The following is a 13,459-nucleotide window of genomic DNA, read 5'->3' on the forward strand; positions in this document are numbered from 1 at the left end:
AAAAAAGAAAATTGCAAAAATAGTCATTGTAGTTTGGTAAAAAGAGACAACTGCAGAAATGGTTTGTGAGGAAAAAATTGTTATTTTAAAAAAGTTAACAGCAAATATTAGTTAACGAAATAAGGACCAAAACCAAAGTTAAACCATCAAATAAGGACCTTTTTTGTTAATAAATATTTTTTGAATCTTAACCAAAGAAATTGGCAAATATATGGACCATTTTTGCAATTTTTTCTAATTATTTTGAAATATTTGGGTTGGGGTAGAAGTTCCGTGAAAAAGGGCGCTTTCGATTTCGAGTCTCTTGTAAACCGACGAATCCTAGACAACTCCAACGCCATTTCCGTACTCACACCTTTAACACCACTACCCTCCATCTCCCTTCGGAGCTGCAATGAAACGAGGGTTCGAGTCAATCGAAATATCAGACGACGAATGGTCAAACCACGATTTCGATTCTTCCCGAATTCTCAATAAACCCTCCTCCAGAACCCCACCACCACCAATTGAGTCTTTCGCTTTCAGAGGCGGAAGCGGACAAGCCGGAACGCCGTCTAATCCTAAACCATCCTTTGACTACTTCTCGGACTCCTCTGACTGTGTTGAAGTTATCAAGGATGGAGCTCAACATGCACCTGAGAATTTGGAGGATGATGATTTCGGAGAGGCTCCATCGACGACGATTGAAAACCGTGGGCGGAGGTTTGTGATTGATGATGAGGACGATGAGGCGGTGGAAGATGATGCAGTTGATTTGGGCGAAGGGGAGGATGGAGATAGTGAAGATTTGGGGTTTGGTGAGGAGGTGGACGGGGGCGATGATATCGTCGGAAAAGCGTTGCACAAGTGTGCGAAGCTATCAACCGAGCTACGGAGAGAGTTGTATGGCTCCTCTTCTACCGATGCTTGTGATCGTTATGCTGAAGTTGAAAGTTCTTCTGTTAGAATCGTCACTAATGTGAGTTCGTATCTACATCTTCAGTCACCGCTGAGTTTAATTTCTATCTATTTGCACTAACAACGGTGGAAGTAAGAGAATACAATGAATGAATAGATTTATGATCGAAATTGCATGTTCATTCACTCACCAAATAGAAAACTTTGCCTAAAAGAGTTTAGTGACTTACGTTTTGCTTTCATTTCTACAGGATGATATATGTGAAGCATGTGGAATGGATGATTCAGGTTTTCAGCCTGTTCTCAAACCATACCAGCTTGTTGGTGTCAATTTTCTTATGCTTTTGTATAGGAAAAAGGTTGCAGGAGGTATGTATTCAATCTATTCACATGCTTTTGGCCTGAATTATATAAACATTTATGAATATGGTTGGCAGACCAAAATGTTCAAATCTATACACACATATATTACCAATGACTCACTTTACACAATCTCTTGAGAAGTAGTTTAGGCTGAATTCACCAGCTTTAAAATCAATAGTTAGCGTTCTTATAAGACCACATGTTATCATTCTTGATAAATATCATACTCAGAAGCTCATAAAGATAAAATTAGTAACTAAGACCTATAATACTCCATTGTCCTAATTTTAAGCTTCCACTTTCTTCTATCTGACATCTTGTCCTCCAAAAGTGCTGACTTCTAAGGCTGCCTTAACTTTCATTTTGCTCCAAACCTGTTTCATATATGGACACTCAAAAACAAATGATGATGATAGTTTATATGAGACTTACAGAAAGTATACTTGAGGTCAGAATGGTGATTCTAAATTTGTGCTTATCTCGTGTCTTCAGTTTCTTCCCCAATGTTTTGCATGTTCTATATTCAACAAATAATCAAGATTTGTTTTTCATGTCTCAAAATTTTGTGCACACATTCTTCTCCAGAGCTGTCCTTTTCAGCATACAAGTGTCTATTGGTTATCATGGCATTTTATAGCTTATCAATGCAATGTGTCTTGATGTCTTATCTATAAACATTTAACTAATTTTATATTACTTTCAACTTTCAACCCCATTTGATTTTATTGTGCAGCAATATTGGCAGATGAGATGGGTCTTGGTAAGACTATTCAGGTATGTCTATTTAAAGATTCTTTCATTTTTGCTAGAAATTGAAATAATCGTCTCTACATCTATCATCTTTTTAATTTTTTTTTTAAAAATCTTTAATCAGGCAATAACATACCTTATGTTACTAAACCACTTGGAAGATGATCCGGGTCCTCATTTAATTGTTTGCCCTGCTTCTGTTTTGGAAAACTGGGAAAGAGAGTTGAAGAAATGGTGTCCATCATTTTCAGTGCTTCAATACCATGGAGCTGCAAGAACAACTCATTCTAAACAGTTAAATTCTTTAGCCAAAAGTGGATTGCCACCCCCCTTCAATGTGATTCTTGTATGCTACTCTCTCTTTGAAAGACACAGGTTAGTAACTCATTTCTTTAACAATATCCAAAATCCCATAATGGATTGGGTATATTTATGCAGTTATACCTCTATCCATGAATAGAAAGACTACTTCCATAAGACAAAGCAAGTATACTAACTATAAAACATAAATCAAGGGTATACATGCGATAAAGCATAAAGCTTGGAATAACAATAAGGCTGAAAGAGATAATGTGTAAATGGGGAATAAGTTAGAGAGAAGAAGGTGAAAATAAAGAGTAGAGTACAAAATTAAGAATAGGAAAAGCACAAATATGATGAAAGTCAGTATTGTTTAGACCATTTTTATGCTACTACTCTTGTTCTTTGTAGTATTTGAGGCTTTTGTTGTAGTTTTTAAGATTCTTTCTACAGTGCTCAACAGAAAGATGATCGAAAGCTCTTGAAAAGGTGGAAATGGAGTTGTGTTTTGATGGATGAGGCTCATGCTTTAAAGGATAAGAACAGTTACAGATGGAAAAACTTGATGTCAGTTGCAAAAAATGCAAATCAGAGGTTAATGCTTACAGGGACACCTTTACAAAATGATTTACATGTATGCATCTTTTAAACTCTTTTTCATTTTCAATTTTTCATGAGTTAATGTAGAAACTCGTGCTCTGTTACCATTATGATGCATTTAGACAATTTCTTTTGATGTCCAAAATGAAAAAAGTATAAGTAAAGGCAGAGAAACGAGGCTTTCACCATTAAGTTGTAACTATTTACAAATTTGCCCTCTGCCCTTGTTTGTTTTTCAGGAACTATGGTCAATGTTGGAGTTTATGATGCCTGATTTATTTGAAACTGAAGACATTGATTTGAAAAAGATGCTAAATGCAGAAGATACAGAATTAATTTCTCGAATGAAATCGATTTTGGGACCATTTATTTTAAGGCGCTTAAAATCAGATGTAATGCAACAATTAGTTGCAAAGGTTCAACGGGTATGTACTTTTATTAAATCTTTTTTTCTCTTTTGTGTATAATACAAAAAAGCACTTGTAAAACACTAAAACTTGTACTTTTAATTATAGATATAGCCACATAGTTATTTTCTGCAGTGATTAAAACCATTATACTTCTAATTTAGCCACTAATCATAAAAAAATTATAGTTTAGTGGCTAAATTAATAATATGGTGAAAGTACACTGTGCTTTTCTATACATGAACCTTTTTCAAACGTGGGTAAATAAGAAAAATGGTTTTTTTACAATCAAAAAAGTATACTAGTTTAATCACCACAGAAAATAGTCAATTGGCTAATTCAATAATTTTGACCCTTTCAAACCATTTTATCGATTTAGCCATTAAACTATCTATTTTTTTTTATCGATTTAACCACCAAACTATTTAATATTTAATCATAATGAAAATAGTTCACTTCTGTTGTTAACCAATAATACTTTATCTTTTCATTAAAACCACAAAAGTTTCAGACATCTTCTCAGATTGACCATTTTGACCTGTTATCACTTGGAAAAATAATGAATTGGCATATTTGCACATTTTTTTCTTCAAAATTTGACCATTTTTTGGTGCTTTGAGATTATTATATGCTGATAAATGTTTTGTGTTGTAGGTTGAATATGTGCACATGGAAATAGAACAAAAAACTGCATATCAAGAAGCCATTGAAGAGTATCGTGCAGTTGCACATGCACGAATGACAAAATCTGGAGAAGAAGTTAAAACTCCTAATCTTCCTAAACGCCAGATTTCAAACTATTTTGTTCAATTCAGAAAGGTATTATACTAATTATTATTATTCCATTTAATTATGAAAACAATACATAAATTTCAACACATGTTTTTAATTTTTTTTTTACTATCAGATTGCAAATCATCCTTTATTGGTGAGGCGTATTTACACAGATAAAGATGTCATCAGATTTGCCAAAATGTTGCATCCCAGAGGTGTATTTGGTGCTGAGTGTACTTTGGATAGAGTAATTGAGGAGCTTAAGGGTTACAATGACTTTTCAATTCACAAGGTAATTAATTAATTTCTCCATATTTTTTTTTCTCATAAAAAGTGTTGTATGAAAAATGATGTTTAAAGAACATAAGATAACTAAATTGTTGCTTGTTAATAGTTTATTCTGTTTCTATATAGGGGATTAACATTAACAAAATCGTTAGGTAGTAAATGTTCTATAAATTGCCAAAAATAGTAATGTAATATATGCAAGTGTAGTTTACTTTTTAGTTTTTACCCATAGTTGCTATGCACTTACATTTCTTTACATATAATAACAACATATTTATAATTTCATACCTGTAATAGCAATATACTTGCATTCTATTAATAAAGGGTTAAACTAAAAAAAAAAACTTATATTTTGTGTTTTTTCCGGATTAAACCTCAACTTTTATTTTTTTATCTGAAAAAAACCTTGTATTTTTTCATTTTTCCCGATTTGGCCCTTTTGGTCATTTTTTGCCAAAAAAATATGAAATGTGAGGGTTTTTTCGAGAAAAACTAAAAAAGTTGAGGGTTTATTTGGAAGCATTAAGAAGGTTGAAGTTTTTTTTTTTTTTGGGAAAAAAAAATACAAAGTTGAGGTTTTTTCGGAAAAAATAATAAAAATACAAGGTCTTGTTCAGGCAAAAAATGAATGTTGAATTTTAATCCGGAAAAAACACAAAATATTAAGTTTTTTTTTTTTTCTTCCCAAAATATAAGTATTCTGCTATTCTGTATAAAAAATAAGTAGATTGCTATTATCTATAAGGAAACACAAGTGCATTTCAATTACATATAAAATGATATAATCACATTAGTGTTATTAATTTCTGTTTCATTTTTTTTTGTTGTTGCAGCTTTTACTTTATTATTCTGATGGGAGTTCGAAAAGTCTTTCAGATGACCATGTTATGATTTCTGCAAAGTGCCGGGTAAATGATGAGATGAGATGAGATGAGATATTTGTGTGCAAATTTACATTTTTGTCCCTAAATTGACTTAACCTAACTTTGATTTATTGCAGGCATTGGCTGGACTTCTACCTACACTTATGGATGGTGGGCATCGGGTTCTTATATTTAGTCAATGGACTTCAATGCTTGATATCTTGGAGTGGGCCCTAGATGTAATTGGAGTTACATATAGACGCCTTGATGGGAGGTATAATTATAATCTACTAAAGTTAAATCTTTAAAAAAAATTCTATTAAAATTTTTTTTTGGCCCCTTTAGCAAGTTTACTGGTAATTTTCTGGTTTTACATAAAGATGTAAGGGATATTTTAGGAAAATAGTGAAGTTGAGGTTTAATATGAAAAAATGAAAAAATGTAAGGGCGAAATAAAAAAAAGGTTAATATCATAGAAAACCTTATGTATTTAGGTTTTTTTTTTTTTTTTTTTTTTTTTTTTTTTTTTTTTTTTTTCAGATTAAACCTTATTTTAATTTTTTTCTTGAAAAAGTCCTTTTGCAGTTTTTCATTTTTTCATTTTTTCCAAAAAATTTCTCACCTTTTTATTATTAATTTTCTGGAAAAACCCTCAACCTTTTAAGTTTTTTATGAAAAACCTTAAATATTACTTTTCCCAAAAAATCCTCACATTTTTGCAAGTTTTTCCAGAAGAAAACTACTAAAAGGGCCAAATTGAAAAAAATAGAAAAAGACAAGTGAAAAAAGTAAAGTTGAGGTTTAATTCGAGAAAAACACAAAATATAAGGTTTTTGATGATATTAAACCGAAAAAAATGTAAGGGATTTTCTATGAAGAAATAAAGTTGGGGTTTAATCCGAAAAAACCAATTATATAGGTTTTATTTATTTATTTATTTAATGTATGGTTAATATGTGCTTGGCATGCATTGGACCTTGACTCATGTCAATTTGACAAGAAAAAACAAACGTTTTTTTTTGGTCCTACCAAAAGAGTTGGAATAAGGAATTGCCCTTGATCTTTTTATTGTGAAAAAGACGTAAACGCCCTCTTCATCCACATCACCAAAAATAGCCTTAGAAACCTTCTCGGCTTGTATTGCTTTTGGCATGCATTGGATTGGAAATGATGATGTCAATGCTATAAAATGAAATAGGTGGGACAAGGGCTTGGTCTTGAAATAGGTGTGCAAAAGACGTAATTGCCCTTATCATCTATGTCATTTGAAAATAGCCCAAGAGACCTTGCTCTTGATCTCTTGACTTGTAGTACTTTTGGCACGAATGAAACTGATGTCAATGAGACAAAAGTTGCAATTTTTTTGTCCCAACCAAAAAGGTCAAGTAAAGACATGCTCTTTATCTCCCGTTTGTACAAAAGACATAAATGCCCTCCTCATTCACATCATCAAAAATAGTTTCGAAAGCTTTCGTGTTTTGTCCCATATACATTCTTATTAGATATTGTAAATTAATTCTTTTCAATTTCTGAATTTATGTTTATTATTTGTTTTTATGACAGTACTCAGGTGACCGAAAGGCAAACAATCGTGGACACATTCAACAACGACACTTCAATATTTGCATGCTTGTTATCAACCCGGGCAGGCGGGCAGGGGCTGAACCTGACTGGGGCCGATACCGTCATTATACACGACATGGACTTCAACCCCCAAATTGACCGTCAAGCTGAAGACCGTTGTCACCGCATCGGTCAAACCAAACCCGTTACTATTTACAGGTCCACCCCTCTCTCTCTCTCAGTATTATTGTAAGGGTAAAATCGTCATTTAGTCTCTCTCTAAGTTTATTTATTGGTCCGTATGATGCCAGGTTGGTAACAAAGGATACAGTGGATGAGAATGTGTATGAAATTGCAAAAAGGAAATTAGTACTTGATGCTGCAGTGCTTGAGTCCAATATTGAAGTGGAAAAAGAAGGTGAATCCTCTGATAAAACCATGGGAGAAATTTTGTCAGCTTTGTTGTTGGGATGAAAAACAAAATCTTCATTTTTCTATTTCTCTGATAATACAACAACAAATGAGGCCCCACCCCGATCTTGAAGATATTTCATGACTTTACGTTTAATCTGATAATTCTTGAAGAGTTAGTATTTTGTAACTTATCCATGAATTTAATCAATTTATGCATCATTTATATGGGTCGAAGCTTAAAGGTAGGAGTTTATAACTATTTGTAATCTGATCTACCAATGAAAGGATTTACATTATGTTTTAAGTGGGTAAAACAGAAATTATATTATTATGTAACACCCATTCACCATCAAACCATACTCCACAAAGTCCCAATTGGCCTTTGGGCTTTTTCGGCAACTAAGCCCAAATTTGTCGAACTTTTTAATAACATTAGCCCGAGCCTCCAAATCATTTGGACTTTGGAGTAGCTATGTAAAGAAGCAATCCTGCCATCCACCTTTTTAATAGCATTATCGAACAATTAACTAGAATGCTAGAGGTTTTTAAACAGACTACTTATTCATGTAAAATAAAGTTTATGAAAATTCAGATTAAAAGAATGGATTTAGTTCCACAGTGACTCATAATCCTGCATATAATCAATCAATCGTAAGCTTTGATTATTCAAATTGTGTTATGTCTACACTCGTACTAAAAATCATTAACAAGGTCAATTTTTTTTTTTTACCAAAATAACCTCTTTGAGTTAACCTAACTTTTCACTAGCTTAATTACATATGTTCTTAATTGAGTTAGAACTTAAAATTCCAAGTAAATTTATCAGTTTATTACAGATTATATTAGAATCAAATCCTGTATTAGAACCGATTCAATATTTGTTACTTATTACCGATAGAGTAAAACAAGTAAGGATTTTAATTACTGATTACCTAGAATGATCAAAGCATAATTCATATGGCCAGTAAGAGCCGAATAAAAATCAAACATTTTATTAAGAATAAAACTAATAAAACTAGACATAATCATAATAAAAAATAAAGCATAATGATTACAATACAACAATATTAGTCGAGTCGAACGAAACTGAAATCTAAGGACATGGCTAAAAACGAATAAGAAACAATAAAAAGTAATCTAAACTACAAATCTTACTAAACAAGATGAAATGGCCGGATTGCAATCTTCCAATCTTCGAAAATCACCGGAATTCATCAGAAACAAAGTCTTCTCCTTTTTCCACGTCATCATAACCCAACCTGTAGCAACCCTCAACAGTAGTAGTAGTAGTAGTACGCCACCTTGAAGTTATTTGCAACTGAAGTTAGGCATCAATGTAACAACGGCTTTGAAGAAAAATTAATTATTATAAGATTCTTTGCATTAATAAAAAAGTACAAAAATAAGTATTCATAAAAATTTTTATGTAGTTGATGACAAAAATTCAAGCAAAAATGCAAACCTCCATGACAAACTTTCAGTTTCAAAATCTAGAACCAGAAATTGATAATTGTAAGAATATGTAAACCTCCATGACAAACTTTCACAGAAATCGTTACCTAAATAACAAAAAATGACCAATAAAAGATATTTTGTTATTAACACCGTAATCTAACAATAATTTTTTTTCCAAAAAATCCATGGATATGCTTCTTTCATCGGTACTGTTAACGGAAACATCTCGACGTTCCCATCACCACCTTCCTCCGCTCGATTTGTCCGTAACAATGGAAGATATGGCAACGGCCGGAGTAGAAGCAATCTTTGACCAGTATTGAGATGTAGACGGATCGAGTAATGAGAAAAAGCATACAGGCGAAGGTGATCTGTGGTTGTACGAGGGCGGTGGAGTGTAAAAATCAAATCAATTTAGAGAGAAAAAAGTGGGTGGTGGTGGAAGGATCAGGAAACAAAAACTTGATTGGACGTTAGGGGAGGTTACAAACATCTTAGGCAAAGTACTATAAAGATTTGTGGCCAAATTCAGAAAGTGAAAAGTTTCCTGTTCCTTCATACCACGGGAATTAATAAATAAAAATAAAAATAAATATAATATTACGGGGTTCCAAAGCCTTCATATCCAAGAACCAATTCTTAACAACCTCGTTAGATTTAAAGTTTTTACATGAAGACACGAACGTGGAACTACAAAACACTACTTAACATTTATTGACTAATTCAAATCACTAGATATTGCAGCACACATTACACAAGCAGCTGAACGATGTGAAGCTTCAAATCGAACGCATAAGCTTCCGATTCTTCATTTTGTTTCATCTTCACCCAGTCTCCGTTAACGTTGGTCCTGAACTCTTCGGGCTCTGTTTTATCATTCAAATGCTATATCCAAAAAGTAATTACACTATTTATTAGTCAATGGATTGATACAATGCATGCTAAATTTGTTGTTTCTAAGTAGACTTACCGTCTTCCACACGATTCCTTGGCCAACACCCACAAATAAGTCAGCTCTGAGCTCAAACCCCCCAACAACTTGGATGGTTGCACAGACGTCAGTCGGTAAGTCAGACTCCTTAAAATAGCCCTTCACAAAATCGTCCTCCGAGACAACCTCCGGAACTTTCTTGATCTTTATCCACTTTCCACACACGCACTTTGCACATGAGAGCTATCACATTTATGTATACAATTAATAAGTAATTGTAATAAATAATAATAAAAACAATACAATAAATCCATGTTTGTTACCTTTTCAGTCCGAAGTTTATACTCCTTGTCATCCCATTTAATTGGGAGTTCCATGCCATGACCACACTTATCACATTCAAAATAAAGCTCAAATTTAGAAGGCCATAGGGATTTCACTGATCCTGAAATTTCTGCATATCGTGCAACAATGTTGTACATCCTTGTGGCCATTTGGGAATCTTTGTCTTTGCAAGTGGTGGTGTTTGCAAGGTGTTTGAAAGAAAGTACGTGTGTTTTTGCAAGTATGTGTCTAAGGCTGGCATATATATATATATATATATATATATATATATATATATATATATATATATATATATATAAAATGTGTGTAATCTATTAATAGAAATTAAGCTGGGTTAGGGTGAGATAAAAAAGGGAAAAAATGGAAAATATATTGAACTTGAGAATGCCAAGAATTGAACTGTGGTCCCTTAAAACAAAGGACTAAGTGCAACGTCTTTGGCCTGGCAAACTGCAAATTAATTTTGATTTTATTTGTGTAAAACAATATATATATATATATATATATATGTATAAATCAATTAATAAAGAAAAGGACTTAGAAGCGGAAAGGAATCGAACCTTAGTCAACTAGAAAGTGGTGTAAGGAAGGGGCCTTTTGCCAGCTGAACTAAATCATACTTTTTATTTATTTTACGTAATCTATTATATATTAACACATTAAAAATAAAATTAGGCTAAAATTAGGGCCCTATTTTTTTTGGGGCCCTGTGCAGTTGCACATCTTGCACACCCTTAGTAGGGCTGGCAATTCTCGACACGATCCGCGACACGACACGAAATAAATGAGTTTGGGTTGAGTTTTTCAACCCACCAACCCGCCAACCCGTTTATTAAACGGGTCATATATGAGTTTCTCAAAAAATAAACAGGTTGACCCGCCAATCCGTTTATATTCTTAATAAAAATTTATTTTATTTTTAAATGTATTTATGTATCGAGTATTACTATTTAATAAGTATTATATAATATATACCATTGATTCATAGACCATTTGACTGTTTTGACATTTTGACTCGTGATGGATAGTCTAAGGTCGTAAGTCGTAACCTATAAGGCTAAGTCTGTAACATGTTTCTATGAATTTTTTTAATTTTTATTTGGATGTTTAAGACTTAAATGTCTAAAATCCGAACCCATGAACCCAAATCTGACTCACGAACCCACCAACCCGTGAACCCGTATAAATAAATGGGTTGGCAGGTCATATATGAGTTTATGTTTCAAACACGCCAACCCATGACCTGTATATTTAAATGAGTCGTGTGTGGGTTGACATATTTTGACCCGCCAACACGCGACACGCCAACCCAAACACGACACGATTGTCAGGCCTAACCCTTAGGGCCGGTACTGAAAAAAGAGGGAGCTTATAGCTTATTGCTTATCCCTACCGCTATAAGCTATAAGCTATTAGCTAAGTTTAAGTGTTTGGATAGAAAACACTAAAAATTAGCTTATTGCGGTGGGGATAAGCTAAATAAGCTAATTTTAATAAGCATCCCCCATTGCTTATAGCTTATTGCTTATTTCTAATGCAAACACTTTGCAAAACCGCTTTCTCTTACCACTAATAAGCTAATAAACAATAAACTAATAAGCTATAAGCTAATTTGTAACGCTTGGTCCATGTATGAAACAAACCTTTTTTTATTGTCAAGTCTTGAATGGGACTCGACGAGTTGGAAGGCTCTAACTCGTCGTGTAGAGATTTCTCCAGCCGCGTATTTTGATGACCTAACTCGACGAGTTGGCACAGGAAGAGAAAACCCTAATTTTTTGGGTGTTGCACCCTATTTAAAGGACTTGACTTCTAGGGCTGGCCTCCTTACCAGCCTCCCTTGTCCAGAAGAAACCCTAGATTGTTTTCCTACTCGTCCATTGAGTTTTGTGAGTTTTAGAGTGATTATTGGAGATCTTTGGAGGAAGTCTTTAAGAGAGAAGTATCAAGCTTGGAGGAGTGATCTTGGATCTGGAAACTTTACATAAAAAGCTACATCTTTTAGGTATAAAGTCATAACCTTGATATGCGGCTTAGTAGATCTCATCTCTTGTAGCTTTGGCTTGGTTTTGGGACTTTGGCTTGAGTTGTCCAAATAAAAGAGCTTTACAGGGGTTGAGGGTGTAGATCTGACCCCTACATGACCACTAGAGGATTAAAGTTGCAAACTTTAATATCCTCCATGTACCATTCATGCAATATGTCCATTATGAAGCCAAAAATGAACCCTAGAGTGTGTTTCTAGCATGCATGGACGTAAAGTTGGATACTTTACGTGATTAAACCACCTTAGGACATCAGATCTGTAATTTGGAACATTGTAGCAAGGGTTAGGGGCTTAATGGGTCAAGACTCTCTTTAAAGGAGCTTGGGTTTGGGTCTAGAGCTTATTAGATGATCCTTGATAAAGTTGGAAACTTTAACCTTTTAGACATCTCTATGGATGAGGATCTGAAGTTTGGAACCTTTGGATTCAAGAAAAAAGGGCTTAAAACATCAAGTGGGTTAAAAGGCTGAAGAACTTGACGAGTTCATAGGTGAACTCGGCGAGTTGGGTTGGGGTTGCCCCCATTCTGTTGAAAAACGGAGGAACTCGACGAGTTGTAGGAAAACTCGACGAGTTGGATCGCGGTATCGTGATTCTGACTTTGGGGTGGACTCGACGAGTTAGGTCAACTTGGAGCTTTGACCTTGACTTTGATTTTGACTTTGACTTTGACAAAGGTTGAATTTTAGGGGTTTGAAGGGTTGAGTTGAACTAAGAAGTTGTTTATGTTTAGGGATTTGATAGAGTTGATACTCGGAGCTTGGACCTATTTAACTACAGTTCGCATTTGAGGTGAGTCTCCTCACCATACCAATGGGTCGAAGGCACCAAGGCCGACCCATTATGTGTTATGTGGTATGCTAGTTGATTATGTGATATGTGATATGCTAGTTGTCTTTGTGATACTTGCACGGAAGACCATAGGGGGGAGCCCGTGGCAGATGGATGTCAACCATGAGGGGGAGCCGATGGCATTCCAGGTAAAGACCATGGGGGGAGCCCATGACACATAGGTGTAAGACCCAGGGGGAGCCCACGGTATCCTGGCGTAAGACCCTAGAGGGAGTCCACGACATCCGTATATGTTTGTATGCATGGCTTGTATGGTTGATATGCTTATGTGATTATGTGGATTGTGTGGGGTATGTTAGGGGAACTCACTAAGCTTCATGCTTATAGTTTTCTTTATGGTTTCAAGTATCATCGGTTTGGAAAGGAAGGGTCCGACTTGATCGCAGCTCACACACCCGTGTTTTCCACTATATGTGATTTTGGGATGAACTCTGATAAATGTTTTAATTAGCAATATTTTTGGAATGCTTGTGTAACGACGTAAAATTCTGACCAAAATTTTAAATTCCAAAACACATTGATTTTAATTAAGACAAAATTGCAAAATTGGTCCCTGTGGTATGCATTTTTTTTGGGGGTTTTAGTCCAAACCCCGACTTTTTTGGCTTCA

General features: G+C 34.3%; 1 protein-coding gene and 1 long non-coding RNA gene across 2 annotated transcripts; one reads left to right on the forward strand and one right to left on the reverse strand.

Annotated features, from left to right (window-relative positions):
• The first annotated feature begins 287 nt into the window (after positions 1-287).
• Positions 288-7,523, forward strand: LOC111913386 (protein CHROMATIN REMODELING 19). The gene is made up of 12 exons (XM_023909102.3): positions 288-958; positions 1,149-1,266; positions 1,994-2,034; positions 2,135-2,385; positions 2,764-2,944; positions 3,150-3,335; positions 3,972-4,136; positions 4,225-4,383; positions 5,213-5,287; positions 5,380-5,516; positions 6,806-7,024; positions 7,117-7,523. The coding sequence occupies exons 1-12, from the start codon at positions 395-397 to the stop codon at positions 7,277-7,279; spliced, it is 2,259 nt and encodes a 752-aa protein (XP_023764870.1). The 5' UTR covers positions 288-394; the 3' UTR covers positions 7,280-7,523.
• Positions 7,524-8,184: 661 nt separating this feature from the next.
• LOC122198237 (uncharacterized) lies at positions 8,185-9,251 on the reverse strand. Its single transcript, XR_006192256.2, has 2 exons — positions 8,682-9,251; positions 8,185-8,520 (listed from the first exon to the last, which is right to left on the reverse strand). It is a non-coding gene; the product is annotated as an uncharacterized LOC122198237 (long non-coding RNA).
• Positions 9,252-13,459: the final 4,208 nt, after the last annotated feature.

The sequence above is a fragment of the Lactuca sativa genome, chromosome 5, assembly GCF_002870075.4.
Source record: "Lactuca sativa cultivar Salinas chromosome 5, Lsat_Salinas_v11, whole genome shotgun sequence".
Classification (NCBI taxonomy): domain Eukaryota; kingdom Viridiplantae; phylum Streptophyta; class Magnoliopsida; order Asterales; family Asteraceae; genus Lactuca; species Lactuca sativa.

Coding starts and splice junctions, on each gene's coding strand:
- LOC111913386 (XM_023909102.3), top strand. CDS start 395: ATGAAACGAGGGTTCGAGTCAATCGAAATATCAGACGACGAATGGTCA. Junction 3,336..3,971: donor TAGTTGCAAAGGTTCAACGG/GTATGTACTTTT, acceptor TTTGTGTTGTAG/GTTGAATATGTGCACATGGA. Junction 5,288..5,379: donor TGATTTCTGCAAAGTGCCGG/GTAAATGATGAG, acceptor GATTTATTGCAG/GCATTGGCTGGACTTCTACC.